We start from the raw sequence: 25795 nt of genomic DNA, 5'->3' as shown, positions 1-25795 counted from the left end.
TTATTCCATTTTGTATAAGAAAAATTGAAAAAACGAACCAAAAATTTGCGAGTCTTAGAACTCACCTCGCCTTAATAAGCGTTTTTGAGAAATACAAAAATAATGGTGGATTTTTAACACTAAACTACAAGGATTTTTTTTTTTTCAAAAAACCCAACAAATTCCTTGTTTCATTATGTTGTGTTTCATAAGCGCTTTCAATAATACAAATGTAGTGGTGAATTTTTTTAACACTAAATTTACAAAGTATTTTTTGCAAAGAACCAAACATTGTGCTTCATGCACATTTCAAAGAAATAGAAAATTTGTGGTGAATTTTTTTTACACTTAACTGACAAGGAGTTTTTTTGCAAAAACAAATACATTAACCCTTGAAAATCTAGTACGGCGAAATGAGGACTAATATTATCTTTACAACGAGTATTGTAATCATTATATTGTTGTCGACGCGAATGTCGCTATGTGCTCTTATATAATCTCTACGTGCTGTCACTCTGTACTTTAAAGTTAAGTTGATGTAGAATATTTGATTTCATAGTATTCCACGAACTTTGATTCAGGATGTTATTGTATGTATACAAGGAAGGAAATACAAAAACAAAATAGCTCATGAAGCACAAGCAATGCATACCTAAAAAATCATCTGACTTAATATTATTTGGCTAAAAGTAAATTTCCCACCTAGTTGAAAGTTTTCCCAGCAAACCGAACAAGATATATTTGCTTCAGCCTGTTGCTCTGTGACCGTTTCATTGGGGATCGAGTTCAATATGTCGCGCGGCATCGGCGGAGGCCCAGAGTGTTCCAGCTGACCGAGTAATTGTGTTACTACTGCATCCAAAGCTGGAAATATTAACATTATTTATATTATACATGGGCAATTAAATATTAACATTATTTATATTATTATTAAGCAAAATTTAATGTAATAAAATTATAAAAAGCCACTTCTCGTTTCATTTCGTTTTACGCAATAAAGTTGACACCATAATACATGTTTAATTTTATTATGACGTAATATATAAAACATACCTTCACCGCCAAAAACATAGTCGCCTGGAGCACCTACCAGCACCAACGGTGGTGCTGCTACCCCTTGACGACCACCTCCAGATCTGCTGAAAGTTAATTTACACACAAATTAATTTTCATACGTCGTTATATAACATACAAAAATATTTACTAAGGAAGTTTAATACACATTTATTGTGTGTAAAATATAAAATAAATCATAGGGAACAACTAAAAGCTGGATAAAAATATGAAATTCTTACCTTAGTCGACCACCAGACATTAGAAAAGCGATGTCTCTTAAAACTGGCGGAATATTCTGAAATGAATAAATACTAATTATAATAAAGCAAAATAATAGAATCAATATCACAACAATTATGACAATCATATGATACATAAACTACTGAAATAAAAGGAAAATAACCCAACTACCTACTGAAAAATTATGAAAATTTATCCTGCAATTTACATACATTTAACGGAAACATAGCCTGGTCAGAAAACGATTCCAAGAATGCTGTATCTACCCTATTCGTCAACGCGTCCAGTGGACTCATTCCCGCATCGTGGAATGCTTGCCCGGCACCCAATTGTGTATCTGCTTGACCCTCCAACTGTTCGATAAAGCCACTAGCACAATATGGACATGTGTAGTCCTGGAAAATAAAGATAAAAATCAATTTTGTAGTGTGTAATTTTAAGTCAATAATTATGCACAATCTATTGCAAACATTAGTCAGCTAATACAAGCAGCTTTGTCTACTGAGAGTAACAATATTCTTTTCCAGTTTTGCAACATTTTTCATGGATGCTTGACTTGTATTGGTTGCAGCTTACTATATAATATTCCTAGTATAAACATTTTATTTTATTAAAACCATACATTCTATAAGCACATTAAAGCTAACAGACAAAACACTTCAGCTTGGATGGTTTTTATGAAAAAATTGTATATATTTTACTGGGTCTTTGCTTTAACTGAACAAACAAACATTGTTCTCCCAACATGAATTATACAATTTTTAAATATATACACACAGTGTGTAGGAATATATGAATATTTGTTTTTCCTATAATTCTTATTAACTCAATCTTTATAGTATATAGAGTTCTAAAAGCATAAAAATAATATTTTTTTACATTCAGACACATATAGTTAGTAATATAATTTAGAATATATGAAAATCCTTATTTGATGTAATAAGTATAATGTTGGTAAGTGTATTTTACTTGATACACTTCAATCATTGTGATAGATAACCCGTTTAATATCGTTTTTACAACTTGATTAAAAGTATAATCTACTACTTGATCTGTTGAAGTCATGATGATAACAGTATTTATAGGAAAAATAGAAAAAATCAATAAAAACTGTTACAAATAATACATACGTATCTTTTTAACTTTACTGCCAAATGCCAATAGGTAAAAATTCCTTATAGTATAGTGTAAAATAATATTATTCGACATTCGAAAATTGCAATATTATTTATAGTATAGACATTAAATAATTTAATATTGTGAACACTATTTGAAACGTTAAGAAAAAAAATAAAACAGAATATTTTTAAACCAATATCAGGAACTGAATAATTCTGTGGTAGGTTATTGCGTACATATTTTTTTAATTTTTTCCTACATTTCGATTAAGCAGCTGACTTTATAGATGATGTAACAATTTAATAAGTATAGTAATCCATTATTAAACCATAACATTTATTTAGAAGTTTAAAAATGTCATGAAAATATCTGGCATCCACCGGGATATGAAAAATATTCTTCACTCGATAACGTCTGCTTACGAATATATAGAACTGTAAACATATTTAATTAATGTATGACCTTGAACGATAACATTACAAGGAACATCATTTTTAGTAAAAAATAATAAATTTACATCAAGGATACGACATTATATGCCTATTTTATTGATTTTTACCTGCAAAACGTCTTCAAACTCGATATTACACCTGTGGCAATAGAACCGGTCCCCCGTTCTACTGTCCACAATTGCATCCGCCATTCTAGGGTTTATTCACGATTACACAACCAATAAATATTTAACCTTTTCAAATATAATTAGACTGAAGATTGCACTTTCAAACAATGAACAGAAATTTATCAATCGCCATTTTTGCGACATACACAGCATAGTGCACATTTCATTTTTTTTTTCTAGAATAGCAGACAGAGTAAATACAAAAATTTTGTTATCTAGAATGAGTACAGACTATAAAAATATACATTTATTACCTTTTTTACTTATTGACTCTTATTTTATTTTTTACAATTAATGCCATAATTATTATTTCTTACACAGACCTTAAACGATTCTTATAATTCGCAAAATGTGCAAATAGTACCTACACTACCTAAAATACCTATTTTAGATAATAGTTAACAAGAGCGGACCACAGTCCACAGGTACAACTAGGTAGGTCAAAGAATAGTACCGTAGTATAAACTACGGTCTACGGCTATACTCGTATACAGTAGGCAACACTGACGTAAACGTCAGATCTTTGCTTGAGATTTAAGAAATTGACTCGATTCGTCAATGAAAAAAATTAATAAATAAATTAAATTGTTTGTTTCAGAATTCATAGTGCGCTATGTTTATTTCTGGATTAAGTAAACTTTATTTAGTTTAAATCTTATTTGTACCAACCATGAAATGCCCCAGCGTATGGTGTAATACCCTCAAGATGTATTCGGGGAGTATATTCGAGTGATTGTTATCAAATTTTTATAAAAATTTAACCAAATCATGCATATTTGTTCAACGTGTTTGTTCGGCATTATTTTTATTACTTAGTTTAATTGGTCGCTTTAAATATAAGAGAAATCGTTTACTTTTAACGGTTAAAAGTGGGTCAAGAGTGAGAATTTTCTAAGTTGCAATAGATTGACAATGAATGATAAAAAGTTGGTCCAGAATTTCAAGAGCTACATCAACGTATCATGCACGGTAACTTATTCTTATCTTACATTGATAAATTACTAATAATTTTTTATTATTTTTGAAGTATGCTACAAGCCCTTACAATTTTGATTTAACACTTAGAGCAATACAGTCTTTTACATATTGTACACTTAGTCATTTATTTACCACAAGAAGCATCATTAAAATTTTAGGACGTATATAGGATTTGAAGTCTTTATAATTAAGAAGATGCTTTAGTATATCTATTCTGTAAAATATTCTCATATAGGAAAGTACTCAAAAGTTTGAATTCAATATTTATGGTGTATCTATAAAGAATTGGTTCTAATTCTGATACATCTGGGTTTGACATTACACAAATGATAACATGAATCTTTAAAACAATTGTTAAAGGTCTAATAGGAAATTAGGAATAGAATTTAATTCAATTATGCATTAGGGGCAAAGCATACAGCTTTTGTTATGTCTACTATACTTAATGCTTTGAGTTAACATAAAGAATAAGGAAATTGCAATGTTTTTAAGCAATAGCTGTAGTATAATAAATTACTAATGTCTTGTGAGGTTGACCCAGGATAAAATCAATAAAATATTACCCATGACTCTCGAAGATAGCATAGATCTGACTGTTAAAAATTATAAAATCAATTCAAGTGATCACAAATTAACTCACTTTACCTCTTTATAATATTATTATAGACTATGATCTATTTTCAATTCCTTCTTATGAGAAGGAATTCAAAATAAGTGCCTTTGATTGAAATTTGCATCTTAATTTATTAAATTTAATTTAAAAAATTAATATTATGTCTTGAATTGCTGTCACAAATTGTCAATTATTTTTTGTATGTTTTGTTTAAAACATTATAAATTTAATAACATAATTGTACTTAGATAAATATTGTTATGTATATCTTGTTTGTCATAATATTCAAATGTATAGATTTCAATGCTCATGTTATAAATGTGTGTGTTACAAATATTATTTCGTTATATTCTTATAGTGTTATATTCTTTTCACTGACACAAAATGTTTGTTGTGTATTCTTGTATTAAAATACGATATTGTGAAAATAACATTTTATACTTCTTTCAGAGCAATGGAGAGAAAAATGGTTCAGTTCATGATTTAAAACCAAAATTATTAAATGGTAAGTAAATTAATATATTACAGACAATTTATTTTTTTGAAGTCTTACATCATTACATACATTCTTCATAATCCCTACTAATTTCCTACTAATATTTAAAATGTGGGACTAACTCTGTCTGCCTGTCTCTTTTTCGCGCCTTAACTAATGCACTGATTTGCATTTGATTTGGTACATAGGATAGATTTTAGCCCAGAAATCCCATTGAAACTACTTCTTCGTTCTTTTGACTACGTAGGCAATGCCGCAGGCGGAAAGTTAGTTGCAACATATGTGCGTGGAATGAAACGATTCTGCAATTTTACGATTTTTAATAATTTTATTCAAACCTTTCGAAGTAATTTCCAAGGTAACTATGCTGATACCCAACTCGTCAACAACATACTGTATTATCCTTATTTTATAATTCCCAATTAAAAACAATACTGAGTACAGTATCAACCGGTCATATTGACACAGAGTTCGATGATGTAAATTACAATAATAACCGCGTTACGTATGCGTTACGCGTCCCTAACTGTATCGCCTTAATTGCGACACTGGCTTAAAAACTAGACGCTAAGTATATTCACCCCTATTGCGGTGAGATAAGGGTCAATGAATGAAAATTTCCTCACGAGCTATATTTCGCGGATTATATTAATGCTATAGGAAGTAGTGGGCTATGCACCAGTCGATAGTTAAATGTTTTTGTGACGGCATGGTAGTGTTAAAAAAAGGTTAGTGTTTTTCTTTCATTTATTTTATATTTTATTTTGTAAAAATTTACAATGAATAGAAATTGTATTTTTTTTACTTAGCTGTTAAACTCAATACATCATTATTATTGTAATAATTCCAAATTTCTATTTGAAAATTATCCGAAATTTCTATTGAAAAAATTTTGTTCCATTTGTGACTATTGGCTTTATCGATTTATTCGAAACTCTTCGAATCGAATTCGCAGAGAAGGTCGTATGATATGTACTTATAGGCGACGGGATCGCAGCGCCACTATACATACGTGCTTTTATCGATACTTAAACTATTCAAGCCTCCAAGTTCTTTATCAATTATCACAAAACAATGTGTTGGCAACGGGCGAACCTTCTATAGTATAAAACGAACCGTTATCACGTGGTCTTGACATTTTTATTTTATCGCTGAAAAATATCGCGTGAATCATCGCATAGCACATCTGTTATGAACCTAAATTTAAAGCGCTTTGTTATTGTTGTTTTTCACGCATCGACAAATAAAATATAATTAAAATAGACGTGCTACAATTGTAGCTGATTTGCTCCGTGTAATTAAAAGTAATGATACGTTAATTACCACGTAAATCCGACTGCTTAATTTTTACAATGAATGTTCTCTAATTATATTGTTTACAATTGTTGCTTTTTCAATTTTCTTCTTAAGTATTTAAATATCTACTGTTATTTTCAATATCATCATCATAATCGGCTAAAACCCTATTTGTCCCACAGCAGGGACATATTTATAAGGGTTCATAATTATCATAGGGGGTCATAATTAACCAAGCTGTACTAGTGCTGGTTGGCAGATGTGACTACAGTACATACAAACTTTTCATTCTTATACAAAAATAATATCAGTTCAGATATCAAAAAACATAATCTGAAAAACAAAACGGTAGAACATTCTATGTTATAAAACAATATTGAATTTAGAAATGGTGTTAGTAGACGAAAAATATTTGCGACCAACTCAAAGTTATCTCGTTAAATATATCGCGAATAGAACACACACATTCGTATGCACATGTGCTAACTTTAGATGTTTAAGGAAATGACCCAAATTCTGTTCTATCTAAAGATCTACATACAGACACCAACAAACAATAATGTTCATTAACTTTGTGTGAGAAATATAACAACGAATCTCTTTATCAACAGTATCGACATGGAAATTGTTTAGATATGGATATTTATGTTATCAGATATTGGTCTATCTATAGCATAAAATAGAGTTCATAATTACAATACTTGTTAGAGTGCCCAATGCCCACTGTAGATTAGCTACTGCATATATCAACGACTTCGTACGCGATGATCAGTTGAAATTTTTTATCGGCCCATCCAAAATAAAAGTACTTTAAAAGGTTAATTATTTGCTAGATTACAGAAAAACTATTTTTGGTTTTCCTGCTTTTTAAATGACTGTTCTCGATCCCACTGATGGTGGATCCTGCTATCTCAGTATTTCATAAAAGTTCGAAGTAACTTAAATAAAATTTAAAAAACGTTTATAAGTATATTTATATTTAAAATATTCCCTTGCTGTTAACGTGTGACACAGTTCACGTGATTACCCTACATTTGTAATTACTATTAACAAGAAATATATAGCAAGCGAAGCCTCGAAAAAACAACATTTTCAAATTAAAAGACATACACGTAAAGTTACCTACATAGTTTACTAGCGGACCGCCCCGGCTTCAACCGTGGTATATAATATATAGTCTATAGCTTTCCTCAATAAATGGACTATCTAACACTGAAATATTTTTTCTAATCGTACCAGTAGTTCCTGAGATTAGGGCGTTCAAACAAACAAACATACAAACTCTTCAGCTTTATAATAGTAGTACAGATGGAATCCCAAAAATTTCTCGCATTGTACTCAAGATGAACAGTGTTTGCGCGCAGTAAGCGTCGGTGTCAACGGAACGCATAATTAGATTTCTTCACGGTCACTGCTTAGAGCTTATAGCACTTTTTTGTTTCAATAAGAAATGCTTATTCGGTACAATGTCACGGGCCAAGGTTTTCGGAATTTGGTGCGGAAAGAAATCGAACAGATTAAATGTTATTACATTTTAGTTTTTATTAATAACACTAATACGTGTAATCATTCAGCTTGTCGTAGTAGTTTAAAGTCAAGTTGCGTATTCTAAACATAAATGTTATTGTTATTGGATTGCCAATAAGAGGAATGAGTGATGCTATGCTACTTTATTCATTTGACGCCTATTTACGCAAGCTTGCAGAATTCGAATGTACTAGGTACATAAAAATTAATGTTGCAATTGGCGGCAAAAAAGTATTTTTTTTTGTTATTCAACAATGCATACATGAACTCAATTCACTTCACTCATTTAAACCAATGAGAAACCAAACAAATATAATATGTAGGTATGTTATTTTTTTGTTCTAGGAGAGTTGATAACGGGCGCGGCGCACAGCGTGGTGATGCTGACGCCGCTATGCGAAGCCGAGAGGGGGCGCTTCGGTGCACTTTTTGTGACCAACTTCAAGCTCTCTTTTGTGCCGCTCGAGATCACCGCTAATGATGTAAGTTTTTTTCATGTTGGTAGTGTACTGTTAGTGTCGTGAAAACAATTGAACTAATTTAAATAAAATTACGTATGTGAAATTGTTGCAGTACAGTCAGCAGAATCACATATTATTTATGCATTAATTATATAGCCAAATGTTCATTGCACGTGTTCTTCGTAAGAAGCTGTTAAAGTGAATGAATGTCACTTCGTACACGAAATTGTAGGAGTACAGTACAGAGTACATAAGAGCCGTACAGTCAGCATAACAGCAGTGTGACATTGCAGCAGTACGGTCAGCGTAACAACTGTGTGATATTGCAGGAGTACGGACAGCGCAACCACACGGTGGGCGTGTACGACGTGCCGCTGACGTGCGTGGGCGCGCTGTGGCTGACGGACGGCGGCGCGGCGCGGCGGCGGCGCCTGCTGCCGCGCGCCGACATACCCGCCAAGCTGAAGGGCTTGCAGATTGTGTGCAAGGTGGCCTGCTGTTTCATACCAAACTTGGAGTTCATTTTCAGTTTTATTGCATTCAAATGCTCTATAAATGGGACTTGTATAAAGCTTTGAATGGAGTTTTTATTTCATTGATAAAATCTTGTATTGCAGAATAAACGTTACTTTTAAATGTTCATTTTATCTTATTATGTTAAAATATTACTATTTTTTTATACGTTAATTATATTCTCTTCTGACATACATTTTAATAAAATCCAAATAAATTGTAATTACGTATGTTGCCCTTTACCGAAATGTTGTACCTATTCGACAATTTTGGTCTGGCCTTAGCTATTTTTCTATAACAATTAAGAAGTATATTCATCCCAAGTCCAACTTCCAGAACATGAAAGTGCTAACATTCAACTTCGCGAACTCCCCCCTGGGCGCGGGCCGCAAGGTGGTGATGGCGCTCCTCCACCACGCGTTCCCAAAGAGGCACGACCTCCTCTTCGCCTTCGAGTACAGAGAGCCCTACTACCCCACCCTCCCCTCAGACATGAACATGTTCCAACGGCCCGCCGATTGGAAGAGGGAGCTCGAACGGTGCGAATGCCCCCATTGGAGGATCACGTGTATCAACGGAACGTCGGATGCCTTCATGCTGACTGCCGGGGAGACGCTGATAGTGCCCAGTTCGGTTCTGGATTACAATCTGATGGAGAGCGCCAGACACTTTCGGTCTGGTCGGGTGCCCATCTGGGTGTGGGGGAGGCCGGAGGGGGCGGCGCTGTTGAGGAGTGGGGAATTGCTGCCCACTGAACTGTCTGCGACCGCTGAGAGTGTGTTGTTAGAACAGGTACGTGTCTGTATAATTGGACTTTCACAATTAAATAATTGAATATTTTCTGAAAAAAGATTTCACGTGAACTTCTCCAGCTAATATTTATTTACATCTTAGAAATATTTGCTATTACACGATTACACGTCTTACAAAAAATGTATTTATTACACGCTTTTTATTAGCTTCACCTGTATGTTTGTTTGTAACCGACTTCTTTGGGCGCGATTTTGACCCACTTTAAACGGCCAGATTTCGTTCAAACTTTGTAGATTTATTGAGGACCGATGACAATACACTAATTTGATAAAATTATTCCAGTTTTCAATTTGCAAAATATGATTTTTGTCAAAGCGTGTTTTTTAGTTTTTTTAAACTATTATTATATTTTATGTTATAATGGTGTAACAATTAAAATACGCCATCGGTTTATGGCTTTAATATAATAAACAATTTTAAAGTTAATGTTTGTCCTTCCCTTGCTTTTAAAGTTTATGGGTATTTAGTCTAGTTTTGGGAATTTTAAGGCGGTAAACCGTCTTTTGTTAAAAATAGTTGTGTAATTCTGATTTCTATCACAGCACATATTATATTTTTGCTAAATACAAATAATTATCGTTAAATTTATGTAACATCTTTTTTTACGCTATCTTCAGGTGCGCCGTTCCCACCCGAAGCTGACGCCGCCGTACGTGATCTATCTCTGCGGCAACAGTTTCACGAACAACAGCGGCGCCGTTACGTTGCCGCCGCTGAGCGCACTCAACGCGTCCTACAAGAAGTTGGCGGATTTGTGCACGCCCACCACTTTGTCGGACTTTTGGGTGGGTTCATAATAATAAATTACTATTTTATTATTATTATTTTATTTAACTCTTCAACAAGATTGTACATGGAAGGAAACTTTAGAAAAAAATATTTTCCTCGTACTGACGTCGAAATGGAATGAAAATTCATTATTGTGGTAAAAATTAAAACATGAAATGCAAAAAATACATCTACACATACATCACAGCTAGTTTAAAATAAAAGCAAACGGCGCGAATCGAAAGCGATCTCTCCGAGGCAATTTTCGGAGAAGTATCTCTACCAGGAAACCGTCGTAGTATTATCTCTTTCAAGCGATCTATACCATCATGCATGCATAGAGAACCTAGTTCAAAGCTATAGCTATATAATAGCTACTGTCTTTGTTATCCGTCGGTTAAAATGACAAATTCTGTGTGAAATTTTAAATTAAAAAATATAAATTGATTATTAGGAACATAATGAGCAATCTCCTATTTTATTCCCCGGGGGCAAGAATTTATCAAATAATTTATTTTGCGAATGCCTACACGATAGTGCCAATCTACACGCCAAGAATCACCCCGATCGTTCCGGTAGTTCGGGTCGTGCATTTTATACGCACGTTTGCATTTTATAAATGACCCGCGTGCAGTTATGTATATCTATGTCCAATGGATTATATAGTTTCGCATATATAATATTATTATATTATCATATTTCGGTTATTAAGGCAATCTCAAATGTCTATGACGTTTCCCAAACGAGCTATATGACCACAGATAAAAGACTCGCAGTACTACTCGATACTGGAGTCGAGCCGGTGGCTGCGGCACGTGGCCGCCTGCTTGGCGTTCGCCGACGACGCCGCAACCCATATCGCCGACAACGTCACCGTTGTGCTGCAGGAGGGTAAGAGCCGTCGCGACTCTCATTCTCTCTCTACTTATCTCTGTCTCTTTCTCGTCTTTCATAAGATTTCTTTTATATTAAAAAACTTGCAAAATGTCGTAAAACTTTGACAGATTATTTTTGTGATATTCCTTCTAGTTGAAGTCGGAATTTGTTTTTTTTTTTCGTTAATTTTACACATTTTATATAACGCTATAATATAACTTTAACAAAAAATTAGCAACACCATACTAGTTACAGTGGAAAATAATCATCCCGAATAATAATGTTAAACATAAACAATGGTCCGTGCGCAGGCGACGGCGTGGACTACTGCGCGGTGGTGTCGAGCCTGGCGCAGCTGCTGCTGGACCCGCACTACCGCTCCATCTCCGGCTTCCAGTCGCTCGTGCAGAAGGAGTGGCTCGCTCTCGGACACCCCTTCTGCGATCGGTGAGATATGTTGTATACTAGATTAATGTTATTTCCTGTCACTCTTATGAAAATGTACGATTTCTTTTCAATTTCCATAAATAAAACATATTTTACGATTATAGATTATAGAATACTAGAGCTAGTAAGACAGTTTAGATGATTCCGTAAAGCATGTTTTTAAGTTTTTCAAACTTAATTTATGATGTATAAAACAAATGTTTTAAAGTGTGTGTTTTTAATAAAGCCTTTTCAAGCATAACTTAAAAAATCTATATTCCCAGGTTCGGTCTTCCCCGTCCGGGCATGACGAAAGAGGACCTAGAAAAAGCGCCCCCCTCTCAAGTGGCCCCAGTATTCCTGCTATTCCTGGACTGCGTGTGGCAGCTTCAGACCCAGTTCCCAGCCGCGTTCCAATTCACGGAGACATACCTCACCACATTGTGGGACGGATCCCATAATCATTTGTTTGATACGTTCCTGTTTAACTGTCCAAAGGATAGAGAGTTGGCTGTGGCTAGGGTGAGTTTTTTATGTTTCTATGGGTAAGTAGGTTCAGTTTAAGCGGTTGTTCTGTGTGGAAATGCTAAGGGTATAAGAGACAAGGAAAAAGGGAAATGGAAATGCTAATGCTAAGGGTATAACAGACCTTCGCTATTTCCCAATTTTAATGATTAATCTTAAGTCTTTATCTGTCTTTACCATATATATATTATTTGAAATTTACATAATTTAGGAATACTAAACCATTTTAATGAATTTATTTAAATGGTTTAGTATTCCTAAGTATCTTAGATTATGTTTTATTTATTTTTTATACCAATTCATCCCGAGCATTTTGAAATTCCTATATAGATTTCAAAATAAAAACGCGCTCAGTTCAGCAAGTCCATTAGTGAGATGCAATACAAAGTGTAAGTGTAATAAATATAATAATCTGAATGTATTCAGTTGGAGAACTTCGTGCAGCGGCCGATATGGGACTGGGCGGAGCAGTTCGGCGAGCGGGACGTCGCGCTGTTCTACAACCCGCTGTATGTGGGACATCGCGCCAGCACCGTGCATGAACAGAGGCTCTGTAAGTTATAAGCGTACTACTAGTTTTGTTAAAAATATAAAGAAGTGGAAGTTAGTTAGTTCTTTTTGCGATTTAACACATTCGCCTATGTGAGATAATTAATATAAATTAAAAAAAAAAAGTCATTGAAGGTCTTGTGCGATATAACATGTACAACTAGGTAGGGAGGAATGTACAGAGGTATTATTGATGCCATAGCTTACAGAAGCGTCATACATTCCCGCCAATTTCTATGACGTCACTATTTCATTCGTCTCCTTGTAAATTATGTTGTCCTGGTAGAAAGCGAATTTCGAAAGAGTATTTCTGTCAGCTGTTTCGTCCGTGCAAGTACTAGGTCGACAGAAATATGAAGAGGTACCGTCATATTGTACCGTCAGCTTTTGTGTCTTCATGTCTTCACACCGTATTATAATAATTTGTATGTTACTAAATCAAACAACGTTATTCAAGGTGATACGAAAAGAATGTCTTTATTGAACTAGTATTGAAATGAGGACTTTCTTACAAATAATTGTCAACAGATGGCGTAACTGTTACACCATGTATTTTAATTCAATATAATACAGCATGTCCCTTGACTCAAATCCTAATACCCTTACCAGTTTCCTTGCCGCGAATTGTTTCCTTACCTTTTAATACACTCGACAAGAGTTGGCGGCAAGAGAAAAAATACATGTGGTAGTGTTAACATAATGTACTCAAGTGTGTGACTGTGTGGTGGTCCCGCAGCGGCGGGCGAGGGCGCGCGGCTGCGGCCGAGCACGGCGGTGGCGGCGGCCGAGCTGTGGGCGCAGTGCTACGAGCGCTGGCTGCCGCCGCTGGACGCGCCCGCCGCCGGCCGCGTGCAGTACTACCTGCACAACTGCCGCGTGCGCGCGCAGGTCGGTGCCGCCGCGTATTAGAGGAGTGGCTAACCTTTGCGTACCATTGTGCCATTTTTCTAAAGAAATGTCTAATCTTAATATATAAAAATCCAGTGTCATGATGTATGTTCCCAATGAACTCTTCACCAACTCGACCGATTTTGATGAAATTCGACATTTTCAACAATTTAAAATATAGGATGGTTTTTATTTCGATTAATTATCCTAATATTTTATAATCTTAATAATTGTAATTATTACTCGGCCACAGCAACGCGTGGCCGGGTATGCTAGTAAGATTATAGATGTGCCATTAAATAATTTCAACTTTATAATTATTGGGAAAATAACAAAAATTACAAGTATATGAATAATAAATAAGTAATTCTTTTTAACAACCTTAACACCTACTTCACATTTATTTGTTGGGCTTAGTGTATGACTCACCATGAAAATAAATATATTTGAATTTTAAGTTTTAGCACACTTTAAACAGACATATTTAATGTAAACTTATCAGTGACAATAGAATCATTTTATGAATTTATCATATTATCCTAATTAAAATCCAGGATTAATAATTTCCTTACATATACTGTCAATAACTAATAATAAACTAAATTAGTTGATTCTGTTATTGCAATGTATTTCACACTTTTTTTTTACTACAATAATTTATTATGAAGATTAAATTTTCAAACTTACTGTATGGCAAAATTATAAAACCGACATATCATTACAGATACAAAAGCTGAACGCGAAGCTGACATCGCTGTCCATCCTCAGCGATCGCACCAACGGGGACGAGGAGCCGCCCCCCTCCCCGCCGCCCGCGCTCACCCGCTTCTACCCATTCAGCCTCAAGACCAGTGACAACGTGTCCACCAGCCTGGACGCCATGCAAGTCAGCCTCATAGACGCCACACAGCTGCTCGACTCGCAGAGCCTCCTCAACGCGCCCGATTAATTCGAAAAAAGAATACGTCAACGACGTCCGTCGTACGTCCGTGTCAAATTTTAAATTTCGAACGGTTTTTGAATGTGGAATAGTGTTCAGCGTGTGTATGTGGTGTATGTATGAGATGAGATAAAGAGTCAAATTAGAACAGTGCGTTTGTGTGTGTGAATATCCAATTGTACATGTCTAATCTTGGTCTCCAATTAGAATACTGCTCGGTTTGAAATTGGAACAGTATAACGCTCGGGCGCGTGGGTGCGCCGGTGTGTTTAGACGTTTCAATTTTGGTGCATTTTAATAATAAATAATCATTCTCTTCAGTGGGTGGTAATTTTCAAAATCATTTTACGCAAAACGTATGTGAAAATTTTAACGTGTAGTTATATTCAATTAAAATTAGTATGAGATAAATGTGTACATTGTATTTAAATACAAAAGAAGCAAAAGACCATTGTGTGTTGATAAAAAAATTGTAACCCTTTTTCGTTACGAATTACTTGAACAGCGAGTTTAGCGTAGAACAAATAAAGGTGTTTGTTATATTTAATCATATAATAGGTTACTTTAAGATAGTTTTGTATTATATTCACTAACAGTTGTTTAATAAAGTACATCTAGTATTTGTATATTACGTTTCGGTATTATATTTATTATCATTTTCATCAATTACAATTATTCATATTTATATTAATGTCATATTACCACTTATACTCAATGTTATTGCGAGTAAAATCCAAAAATCCTGTTTTGGAATACTTTTCAGAATGTTATGCGAGATTCATATTAAACCTCATTTAAAAGTCTAGAGCAAAATTTAAAAAGTCTAATAATTAATTATTATTAACATACTAAAGAGGAAGGCGTTTTTTTTTTTCATGAGAAAAGATGAAGTTTACCAAAAGAAGAGTATAATTCTGCGAACATTTTAGCTGTCAAAATAAATTCACGCGTCGGTCCAGCATCGTTGCGACTTGCGCCCTGTGTTCTAGTTGAAATACAAAAATAAAAAGTTTCATATAACGTTTGAGGGGCGTGGCTTAAGAGAAATTGTTTATTAAAAAGTCAAAATATTTTTTCCGCGGCAATAACGTCCCCACGTTAGTCTGCGAAGAACAATTTAAGATATTAACACCTGAAATGTTGAGTCAGAAGTTAGCAATTTCTGTTTGAGCCTTATGTGGGTGGTAGATGGTTCAATTTGCTTTACTTCGTTCAACTTTTTTGCTCCCCGTCTAATCACTCGCTAAATAAATAGCCAAGGTAAATAGACAAACGTGCACCCAAGGAGACCACATTGCGGTCTCCCATCAGTTGGGATTGTGGTTAAACGTCTGCCTATCGATTATTTTACAAAAAAATTTTTTGTTTGGATGGAGAGGAGTTAAGAAAATACTTTGTTTATTATACAACTGATATCATCATTCATCATCTTATCGTATTTTTTTTTAGTTCTTTTTAAATATCGAACGTACGTGATTACAGTTAGGGTCGACACGGAATCTATTCCTATTTCTTATTTTAAGATTAAATCCCAGTCCACATAATGTGTATAATCTATGATTAAGTATACTTTTGCTAGAACATATGCCACGTCATCATCGGAACCCATTTTTTAAATGAAAGACGGACAAAGGTGCAGCGGACGCCCGTCCGTGTTTAATTGAACCTTTTTTTAAAACAAGTTACAAAACTGGCGCAAATGACCCGGCTCTGATATAAATTGATAATTATTTATATTTCATTTGCAATTTTTAAGCTTATCTTGTGCAAACGAGATATTTAATAACATTAATATGAAATTGGAAATTATATTTATTTATTAAAATAGTATATTTTATATAATATGTTTTATAAAAACAGTATTTAGCTGTCTGTAAATATATTGATACATTAAATAATAACAATCATTTATTCTGTAGAACAAAATAATGCTTATAGTGTTTAATGACATTAGCGTATATTTTTGGTAAAATTTATTAATTTTTATAAGAATTGTTGAACTCGAATTTGTATTCGTAATTGAATTTGCAAATTTTATTGATAAATTTGCCTCGATTGGAATTCATTATTTAGCATACAACTGAATATTTATATAAAATGGTAAAATAATACATTGGCTATTATGAACGATGTATTGACGTGTCTTAGATAAATAAAAAATTATTTTTATACGTTGAATTTTTAAAATAAACAATTAAATTCCAAGATAATGAAGAGTGAATGAGAATTTGTTTAATTTATTTTAAGAAAATTTAATTGAAAGTAATTTTTAAACGCTGACAGTACTGATAATTTAATATTTAAATCTTTTTAACTGTAATAATTTAATTAATATTGTTACCATGTCGTTTAGTGTTCTTTTAGACCTTTATAATATAACAACGATATGGTTTCGTTTAGTTATATTGAAAGGTCGAAAGTGAATTGTTATGTTGTAAATATGGCAGCTAACTTCAGTTTGTTATTAATTTTAATAAGAATAATATATTTTTCTGTTTACAAAATCTTAGTTTAGAGCTAAGTTTGTATATTTTTGCACAGATAAAAACCTTTCCTTTCACCGACCGTAAACGAACCTTTTGTTCTAGATTTCAAGGAGTATACAAATGTAGATATGTAATCGTAATATAAAATTGTTATACAATTTGTGTACAAGGAGCGTTGTAAGTGATAAAATGTATATTTACGAATTGTTACGACTTATACTTATTGTGTTAAGTATTGCTTGATTTAAATCATGCTAAATTTAAGTGCCATCCGATAATGTGTAATGATGTTGCTAGCTAAAAATTAAAATTAGTGATCTATTTCGACTAGGTTGGCAACACAAAACATCCGTTCTACAGGTGTTGGCAATAATAAGCTGTAGGATACCTGACGCGAAAAATAATGTTCAAATAATGAAAATAAAACGATTCAATATTGAATTTGCTTTTTTATTTATATTAACTTTTCATACTTTTTATATAATATAGCCAGTCAGCAATTACTTAAATATAAGAATTAACATAAAACATACATCTGTTACATTAACTTATATTTAAAATTAAACTATTACTCTGTCTTTTATATTTGTTTTTGAAAAATATAACAAACTCTCAATCGCGTCCTCAAAAAATATTTGAGCGGCGTTGTATAAAAAATTAATTAAAATGAAGACCCATTTTCGCTATTCAGAAACTCTGCCATAACACGTCTAGGCAAAGTTTTACTTCGGACATTTTTTCAGGGTGATTATGAGTACTTCTATACTGTACGTCAATAAATAGTACTCGTTATTTTTAAATTATAAGCAACATAAGGACAAACTATAGATTCAACAAAAGCTAAATAACTTCGAGATTCTTTACCATCTAACACAAATTAGGACCACGTTTAACGGACTCTATGTAAAATTCGTACACTTAGTTAAGTACCTACAATTCCACAAACAACACACGTAGCTCACAACAATAATGTTTTTTTAACGACCATAATACACACGTTACACCCATTTTTATTTTTATTTAAAAAAAAATTTTCTAGATCTTTTACGTACACAATAATTTAACTAACTTTTTGACATTTTGTATTCTTCCGAAGTTTGCCTTGACTATTTGGTATTTGTAGAATTGTCCTCAGCTTTGGAAGCTCTAAGACGTTTGATCTTATCAAAGTGCTTCTTAGCGATTCGGAATCGATTAAGCGAGATCGTCCGCTGCCAACTCCATGATGACCAGCGCTGAAATACGTTAGTATATTTAATTTAAATTAATGTCATTAATATTGTAACTTATAAAAGAAAAAATTTAGCGCAATATTCTTCGAAACTTCAATCAAATTACATCTGAACAATAGATCATTAAGTATTACTACGTAGTACATTATACTCAATGGATAAGATGAATACCATTTTATGTAATTTCCTAACCTATCCTAGTTCTGAGTTGTTACCATTTCAACTGTTTAATTAACAAACTGTTTTTATTAGTCCTGTTAACAGAGACAATTTTTTTAATGACTGGAAATCAACATTGCTCATGTCTCGTATAAACATGGACTCTGGAAACATTAACAGAAACTTTCACTTTTCACTCGATCGCAAGTTAACCTTACTTGTTTTAAAAACATAATTAGCTATGTGAGGCAATGATCTATAACAACGTGCTTCTTTTGCCTCTTGTGTGACTATTTCCCTACTTAATGCATAAATACTAAGAAATCCCTATCGATATTATAAATGCGAAAGTAATACTGAACCGATTCGAATGAAATATGACAAAAAAGTAGACCCAAAAAAGGAACGGGAAGTGTTCGTGATAACCCAGGACTTTCCTCCATTAAGTATGCGGACGATGCCGCGATCAGAAATCTAGCGTAATATAAAGTTAAAACTGCTTTAAGAAAAGTTCAATATACTTTGTATTTGCTGCTGATTCCCCCAGGGAAAGAAACCGAGAGTTCTACACCTACATCTTTAATTAAATAATTTTCCCTGCGCTTTCCACATTCTCGAATAAAAAAACAAAATAAAACACATATTTAACATACAACATATTTATTCACGCATCAATAAGTTAAAACAAACTCGTCTTTTCATCGCAAACAAAAAGCTCATTCCTCTAAAACTAAAAGCACTAACAGTCTAATAAAATTCACAGTCGGTACATTTCCCTAACCAATACACATTGCAGAATTATTTAACGAAGGCAGTTTACGCATTTTTACAGGCATACAGGCAAAAGGCACAATTTTGTTCAATTAACGTGGATATACTATTAAACAAATAACATTATCAATATAAAAATAGGAAAGTATTATTGCACTTTTTGTACGTAATGCATTTTTCACTTTATCTGAGCGTTTTTCTAGGCTGTCCTTCCCGCCTTCGAACATAACTATAATTTTACATATTTTGTCTCTGCTAATTAAAAAATGAACACTAAAACTATACAATAAAGAAAGAAGACTAAAATGTAATGTAATAATAAAACTCCATGATATTTCTAAATTTAGATAAAAATTTATATTTCAAATATATTTTGTGACTGTTTGCAAATTTACAAAAAGAAATACGATAGAATGTACGATAAATGCAACAATATTCCAAATAACTAATATCTAACCCTCTCAATAAATAAGTATATAAAGCGGCAGTTATAAGAATCTACATTCATTTATTATAAAGAATTTTTACCAAAATTTTTCGTGACTTTTCCAAAAATTATAGTGATAAATGTTAAATATATATACATATTAATTTAAGTAACTTAAATGTCTTTAAAGGTTGCAATTTTATTAAATATAATATAAAAAGTTAAAATACCTGAAATGTTGAGTTGTTTTAAATAATTTTTAATATTTAATTATTTGTTTCAACTAGGAACAATAAAACATCACACTGAACACATTTGATGACAATTAATTATCAATGGAAATAAGAAACTTCCAATCTCTTACAAGATTTCATCATTTATGGATAAAACTAAAACTAAATTTGATAGGAAAGCTCACAGCCTTTACAGATTTATCTGTCTAAAGGAATTGTATTGAATTGAATTGACTAATGAAATCGCACAAATACATATTTATGGTATTGTTGTTAAATAAAACAAAATAGACAATTTAAAAAATGTTAAGCGATAATTTCTCTTTTTCTATAACTGATTTGTAGTTCAATCTGTACGTCGTATAATTTCGTTCATAATCATGAAATGTCTACATTAAAACTTTAATAATTTTAGACTTGGCCTTTAGCGTCAATGTCAATATCAAAACTGCAACTGTCACTGATCTATAAGTCTATGGTAGCATGCCATCCATGTGTGCGTGCATCCAGCGAGCGCGCAAGCGCGCTATCAGTTGTCGTCCTCTTCATTCTCAAACATCTCGTTGTAGTCGTGCGAGTGGTCAAAGTCTTTGAAATCCTGAAGAGATAAATGAGAATGAATAAGATTACAACTTCCTTTATACTAGCTCCACTACACGATATTTGGGATTTATACAACATTGAACATAGATCTTTCTCACATATACTGATAGACAGGAAGCATTCTAATATAACAGAGGCATTAAATTGATTTATAGTCTGTAGTCTTTATATGAACTTTGTTAGTCTTCTATAAAAGGTCATTGCATAGATTATTAATTTGAAATAAATTTTGTGACGAAAACAGATTTAGGATGGCAAAACCTGTAGAATATCTATATAGTATAGTATCATTGTAACCTATTGCAATGAAATTTGGTAAATAGATAGCTGGACAACTAGAATAACATATAGGCAATTTTTTATCCCGATATTCCTACGGGATACGTACTTGTGCGGGTGAGACCGGGGGACGCAGCTGGTCTATTATAAATACATTTCTAAAACATCATTGAGGACATCATTAAATTAATTTAAAAAAAAAACGTCAAGACTTTTTCTACTTCTTTATTCAAGTTTTATTTGAATATAGCTATTTTATAATTTATTGTTGTTATTGCCATTAAATAGCGTTAATATTTTTAGAGCAAGTAAAGTTGTTCTTTGTCATTAAAAATGTTTATCTGCAGTTATACATTACATACATACTTATATTTATGATTTGGAATGTTTATAAATTGTATAAATATTATATATATAGTATATCATCCTCATAAAGTAATAAGGCTGGTTACCCTTATTTTTAATATGATATAACTTTATAGTCTACCCAGTTAAGTAGTACGTAATCATGTTTAAGAGATTTAAGTTGAAATGTATTTTATAATGCTTTATATGTGGCACATTAAGGTGGAAATAAATTAAAATACTTTTCTCTGGAAAAAATAACTATGGCCTGAATAATTTTTGGTTTCAATTATATAACAGTACTTGAATTGTTTTGTTATGATAAGGGTAGACAAATAATTAACAACTAACTCCAAGCATTTACTATTCAGATGATAAAACAAACCTATCTTGCATGCTAAACAAGTTAAGCGAATACAGACAGTAATATTAAATTCATACTTACATGGAACATTCCATTTGCGACTGCATAACCAGTCATGGCAATAGCTGCAAAAATTGCTGCTAACACTTTATTACGAGTTTGGTTCGGGAAGTTGGCTGCTTCTCTCTCTGACTGTGTGCCTGTTGACTGCTTTTTCGCATTTTTCCTGTTGTATTCTGTAATTTAGAAATTACTTCATATAATTTTTATTTACATTGGAAAAATATTTATTGATATTGATGGAAAACATATACACCTTTGTTAAATTTAATTATTAGTTTTGTAGAACTGAAATGCTTAATAAATGAGAAATTTTGAAAGAATAGAAAAGAAAAAATTATCATGATGATATGTTGTCATGATGATAAAAAATTATCATATGAAATGATGGGATCCTGTCATTTATAAAGCATTTCAATGCAATAAAACTAAAAATTTAATATCTATTAGAGAATTGTTAGCATTAATAGTAAAATAGGTTTTCTTGTGTACAACCCAATGGTATTAAAGTATTTTTGACTGAAAAACTAAACCATCCTCAAATTGACAGAAATAGACCAAATTTAATTAAGACCACAGGAAAGTATAAACTATTGAAAATAAAAAAAAAATCATCAAATGGTTCAACCAGTAATCATGTTTAAATGATTTATGAGGTAACAAACAAAATACAGAAAAACACTTTTTCTTAAGTCAGTTAAAAAAAGATAAGCAGGGTGACGGTATTAATAACGAAAAACAATTCTGCTTGTATATACATTCTAGCATGCATTAGATTGAGGTTTAAGAATTAAACTCACCATCGGTAACATGTCTAAAATTCTTCTGATTGATCCTTGCAACAAATCTGGTGAGGTTAGCAATGCCTTTTACATGGTTAGCCAGCGTGGCATTGGGGAAGGGCGCCTTGTACAGCGGCGCGAGATACGCGAACACGGTGGCGTCGAACGACGAGGGACGGTTGCCAAAGAAGTATTCGCTCTCACCGAGCCTATCTGAGAGTGCCTTCAGGAACTTCTCTGCTTCACTGTATATCTGAAATTATATAGTTTCTCACTTTTGATATGCTGATTATACATCAATATCATTCCATTTCAAGCTTTTATACAAGAGTCATAGTTAAATATTATTTTGCAACAATAGCTGTATTAAATGTTCATTGTAATTTAATTGTGCAACAATTAATCACCATACAAATTCACTCCTCCTATTTCAACATAGTATCTCCACTGCTAAGTTAATCAAAAATTGTTCACTGGTTTTAATATATGGTAATAATTAACAGAGGTCAGGGTCACAAAAAGTTTGTCAAAGATTAACAATTTGTCTTAGTTCTAACATGAAACTTACTGCGTTGAATTAAACTTAAGATATACAACTATTTGTCATTTCATTATGCAAACAACATTATAAATCTAGAATTCTAGAACATGAGAAATTTTAATTTTTTCTAACAGCATCTTCCTATTTATTACTAACACTACTTACAGTTTTCTCAACTTCCTTCAAATCTGCATGCTCTCCATATAATGCATCAATCATTTCTTTAGCAGCATTCTGATATTTAGATGGGTAGTAGAAATTAAACGGTATCTGTAAAGCTCTGGCATACGCTGGTCTTGTAAGATCTGCATAGTTTTTCTCATCGACCCACCAGGCAAATTGATAAGCAGGGTACAGTTTTTCTCTAATAAACTGTGTAAATGCACTAGCCTCAGCTGCCTGTTTCGTGTTTAAGTGAACATCTGTACTATAATGCTGTAAAAAAAAATTGAAAACAATACACAGTATAATTACATTCAAATGTAACGTAAGTAACCGAATAATTTCGTTGAGGTCATTAATGATTGAATTGTAATAATGATAATAAACTATGAAATTCGTTCTCACCAATGATTTTAAATAATCTACAACTTCTTCAAAGTTCGTCAGCACCTTTCTGCCATCCCTCATAACAGGCAATGTCCCTTTTGGTGTAAAAAATGGATTGCTCACTTCACGAACACGAACTGGGACGCCAATAAATTTCATATACGTCTGCAATTAATTTTATTTTTAAAAACGGCCGGTGCTATGTTAGGTTTAGGTTAGAAATTTCAGTACTTACTAAAACTCTAAGACATTCCAAGTCTATTGAAGCGAGACCCCATTCACCTCTCCAAATATCCAATTCAATGTTATTCATTATTTGGGATAACTATTATAAAACATATAATTTATTTATCATTTCACAAAAAAAAATTCTAACAATTTCTTCTGATTTCTGAATTACGATGACAGCACTATGACAGCTCGTACTAATCTATAATTCAAAGATAATAATAACAGAAAATTAAGTTGTCTATGAATTGTCATTTTGGATATCACAGAATGTATAATTTCTGGGTATCATTTGGCAACGCCTATAGAGGTGTATACCTATATTGTGCGTTAGGTAGGTACCTAACATATAAAATACTCATACCTACACACAAATTTATATGTGAGGCTATAATTTATTTACTTAAAGTGGGCAAGTGGAATCTCTAGAATTATTGAGGCGATTTTATTTTTTACTTCCTATGACTTTTTTCTAATGTCAAATCGCCAATAGCAGGATGCATCGTGGATGCATGAAGGAGGCTATTAATCTATGGTCGGCACTCTACAATAACATTATATTATCCTTCGGTTTGACAGTTGGGTCCAGAAATTGGAGCGATTACGGATCGGTATTCGGTATTACTGTTCGGCAGCATTGAAAAGTAGTGTTGAAATTTGATTGCTCTACATGAAAAAATAAAACTTGTTAAACCGGCTTTGAATTCATCGGTCACTTCAGTGATCCTGCAGTTTTCGTTGCACTTCAATTAGATCGGGTGCTTACATTCGATTGCCAATTATGTCGATACAGTGGACATTCATTGCCGGTTACCTTTATTTTGAAATAGCCATTGTCATTATACTAATATTACCGATATTCAGCCCAAGAAAATGGCACGCCTTCTTTCAATCTCGACTATTTTCTATTTTCCAACAACAAGCTGCTATCTATTTCTACGTACTTCTTGGAGTTTTGGCTTTATTCCTCATGGACGCTGTCAGGGAAATGCGTAAGTATTCTTCGACTGACCACACGCATCTAACGAACGAGATGAAGGGAAACGTGAAACTGTTTAGAGCACAAAGAAATTTCTACATCACAGGATTCGCAATATTTCTTGCGTTTGTCATAAGGCGACTTGTAACTATGATTATTATACAGTATGAACTGGAGGTAAAAGCACAAGAGATAATTAAGAAAGCTGAGGACACAGTGAAAATGGCCAAATCAACAGTTATAGCGAACACTATGCATGAAGCACAGGATAATGCAATCAAGCAAAAATTAGAATTGACCGAGAATTTGTTGGACCAACAGCAAGCAAAAGTAAAAGAATTAGAAGCGGAGGCTACAATGTGGCGTCTGATGTATGAAGATTTAAAAAGCAATGCTAGTGGACAGGGTGACACATAAACACTGAAATTGGATCTGTATTGTTTATGATCAATAGTTAACCATATATTAAACAAGTAAAAATAATTCATTGATGGAAACAAGGCATCATATATTTGACACATCATATCTAACAAAATAACTTAATCATCTTGTAATACTTAGCTTCTTAACATAAGTAGTATTGTAATATTGCCATTTATAAAGGAATTCTTACTATTAATTCAGTTAAATTACATAGAAAGCTTCTTATTTTCATTTCAAGTAAAAGAGAAAATGAGTGATGATGTTAAAGGGTGCTGTACTTAAATGTTGTAAGGAAAAAATGGTAGGATATCTTAAATGGACTGATTAAATTAAAAAAAAAACTAAATATCTATCTTTCTATATACTTAAGTTTTTAAAGTTTTTATTAAAGTAAAACTTTAACTAGTTTGCATTGTTTGTTTTTATTCTTGAATTCATTTTAATGATTATTTGGCTGTGTAAATAATAAATGCTCTAAGTCATTAATATTATATTTTCTAAATGTTTTTTTTAAATAAATGCTTGACAAAGTACTTGGGGTTTTATTTATTTTATAATGTTTATACTTTATATCAATAAATAAATATAGTTTAAAAAAACTAAAAAACACGCTTTTCAAGCACATCAAACTAAAAACTATAAAATAATTTTT

At 32.6% G+C, this 25795-nt stretch overlaps 4 protein-coding genes across 9 annotated transcripts in view; 2 read left to right on the top strand and 2 right to left on the bottom strand.

Annotated features, from left to right (window-relative positions):
- The window catches only part of LOC119839596 (E3 ubiquitin-protein ligase Iruka), an 8383-nt gene extending 5194 nt beyond the window's left edge, over positions 1-3189 (bottom strand). Inside the window, exons 1-5 of one of the 5 annotated variants that reach the window (XM_038365972.1) lie at positions 2954-3189; positions 1488-1670; positions 1275-1330; positions 1033-1118; positions 682-843 (exon numbers count right to left, since the gene is read on the bottom strand). In XM_038365972.1, coding sequence (XP_038221900.1) covers positions 682-843; positions 1033-1118; positions 1275-1330; positions 1488-1670; positions 2954-3037 — 571 coding nt within the window. In that variant the 5' untranslated portion in view covers positions 3038-3189. The remainder of the gene's footprint in view (positions 1-681; positions 844-1032; positions 1119-1274; positions 1331-1487; positions 1671-2953) is intronic. The other 4 variants (XM_038365973.1, XM_038365974.1, XM_038365975.1 and 1 more) reach the window with 4 other exon arrangements.
- A 344-nt stretch (positions 3190-3533) lies between these two features.
- LOC119839644 (myotubularin-related protein 10-B) lies at positions 3534-17606 on the top strand. Its single transcript, XM_038366043.1, has 12 exons — positions 3534-3982; positions 5055-5109; positions 8269-8405; positions 8714-8872; positions 9234-9689; positions 10328-10495; positions 11240-11369; positions 11666-11801; positions 12065-12302; positions 12732-12858; positions 13591-13742; positions 14467-17606. The coding sequence occupies exons 1-12, from the start codon at positions 3926-3928 to the stop codon at positions 14689-14691; spliced, it is 2040 nt and encodes a 679-aa protein (XP_038221971.1). The 5' UTR covers positions 3534-3925; the 3' UTR covers positions 14692-17606.
- Positions 17607-17817: 211 nt separating this feature from the next.
- Positions 17818-23934, bottom strand: LOC119839715 (metaxin-1). 2 transcript variants are annotated; one of them, XM_038366147.1, is made up of 6 exons: positions 23749-23934; positions 23532-23678; positions 23130-23399; positions 22442-22676; positions 21663-21817; positions 17818-18403 (listed from the first exon to the last, which is right to left on the bottom strand). In XM_038366147.1, the coding sequence occupies exons 1-6, from the start codon at positions 23824-23826 to the stop codon at positions 18275-18277; spliced, it is 1014 nt and encodes a 337-aa protein (XP_038222075.1). In that variant the 5' UTR covers positions 23827-23934; the 3' UTR covers positions 17818-18274. The 2 variants fall into 2 exon arrangements, with proteins under 2 accessions (XP_038222075.1, XP_038222076.1); XM_038366148.1 differs by lacking the exon at positions 17818-18403 and adding an exon at positions 19679-20588.
- Positions 23935-24290: 356 nt separating this feature from the next.
- LOC119839652 (B-cell receptor-associated protein 31-like) lies at positions 24291-25484 on the top strand. Its single transcript, XM_038366052.1, has one exon. The coding sequence runs from the start codon at positions 24523-24525 to the stop codon at positions 25135-25137; it is 615 nt and encodes a 204-aa protein (XP_038221980.1). The 5' UTR covers positions 24291-24522; the 3' UTR covers positions 25138-25484.
- The last annotated feature ends 311 nt before the right edge of the window (positions 25485-25795 follow it).

The sequence above is a fragment of the Zerene cesonia genome, chromosome 4 (genome assembly GCF_012273895.1).
Source record: "Zerene cesonia ecotype Mississippi chromosome 4, Zerene_cesonia_1.1, whole genome shotgun sequence".
In the NCBI taxonomy this organism is placed as follows: domain Eukaryota; kingdom Metazoa; phylum Arthropoda; class Insecta; order Lepidoptera; family Pieridae; genus Zerene; species Zerene cesonia.
This window is presented reverse-complemented; position numbering and strand designations above follow the sequence as displayed.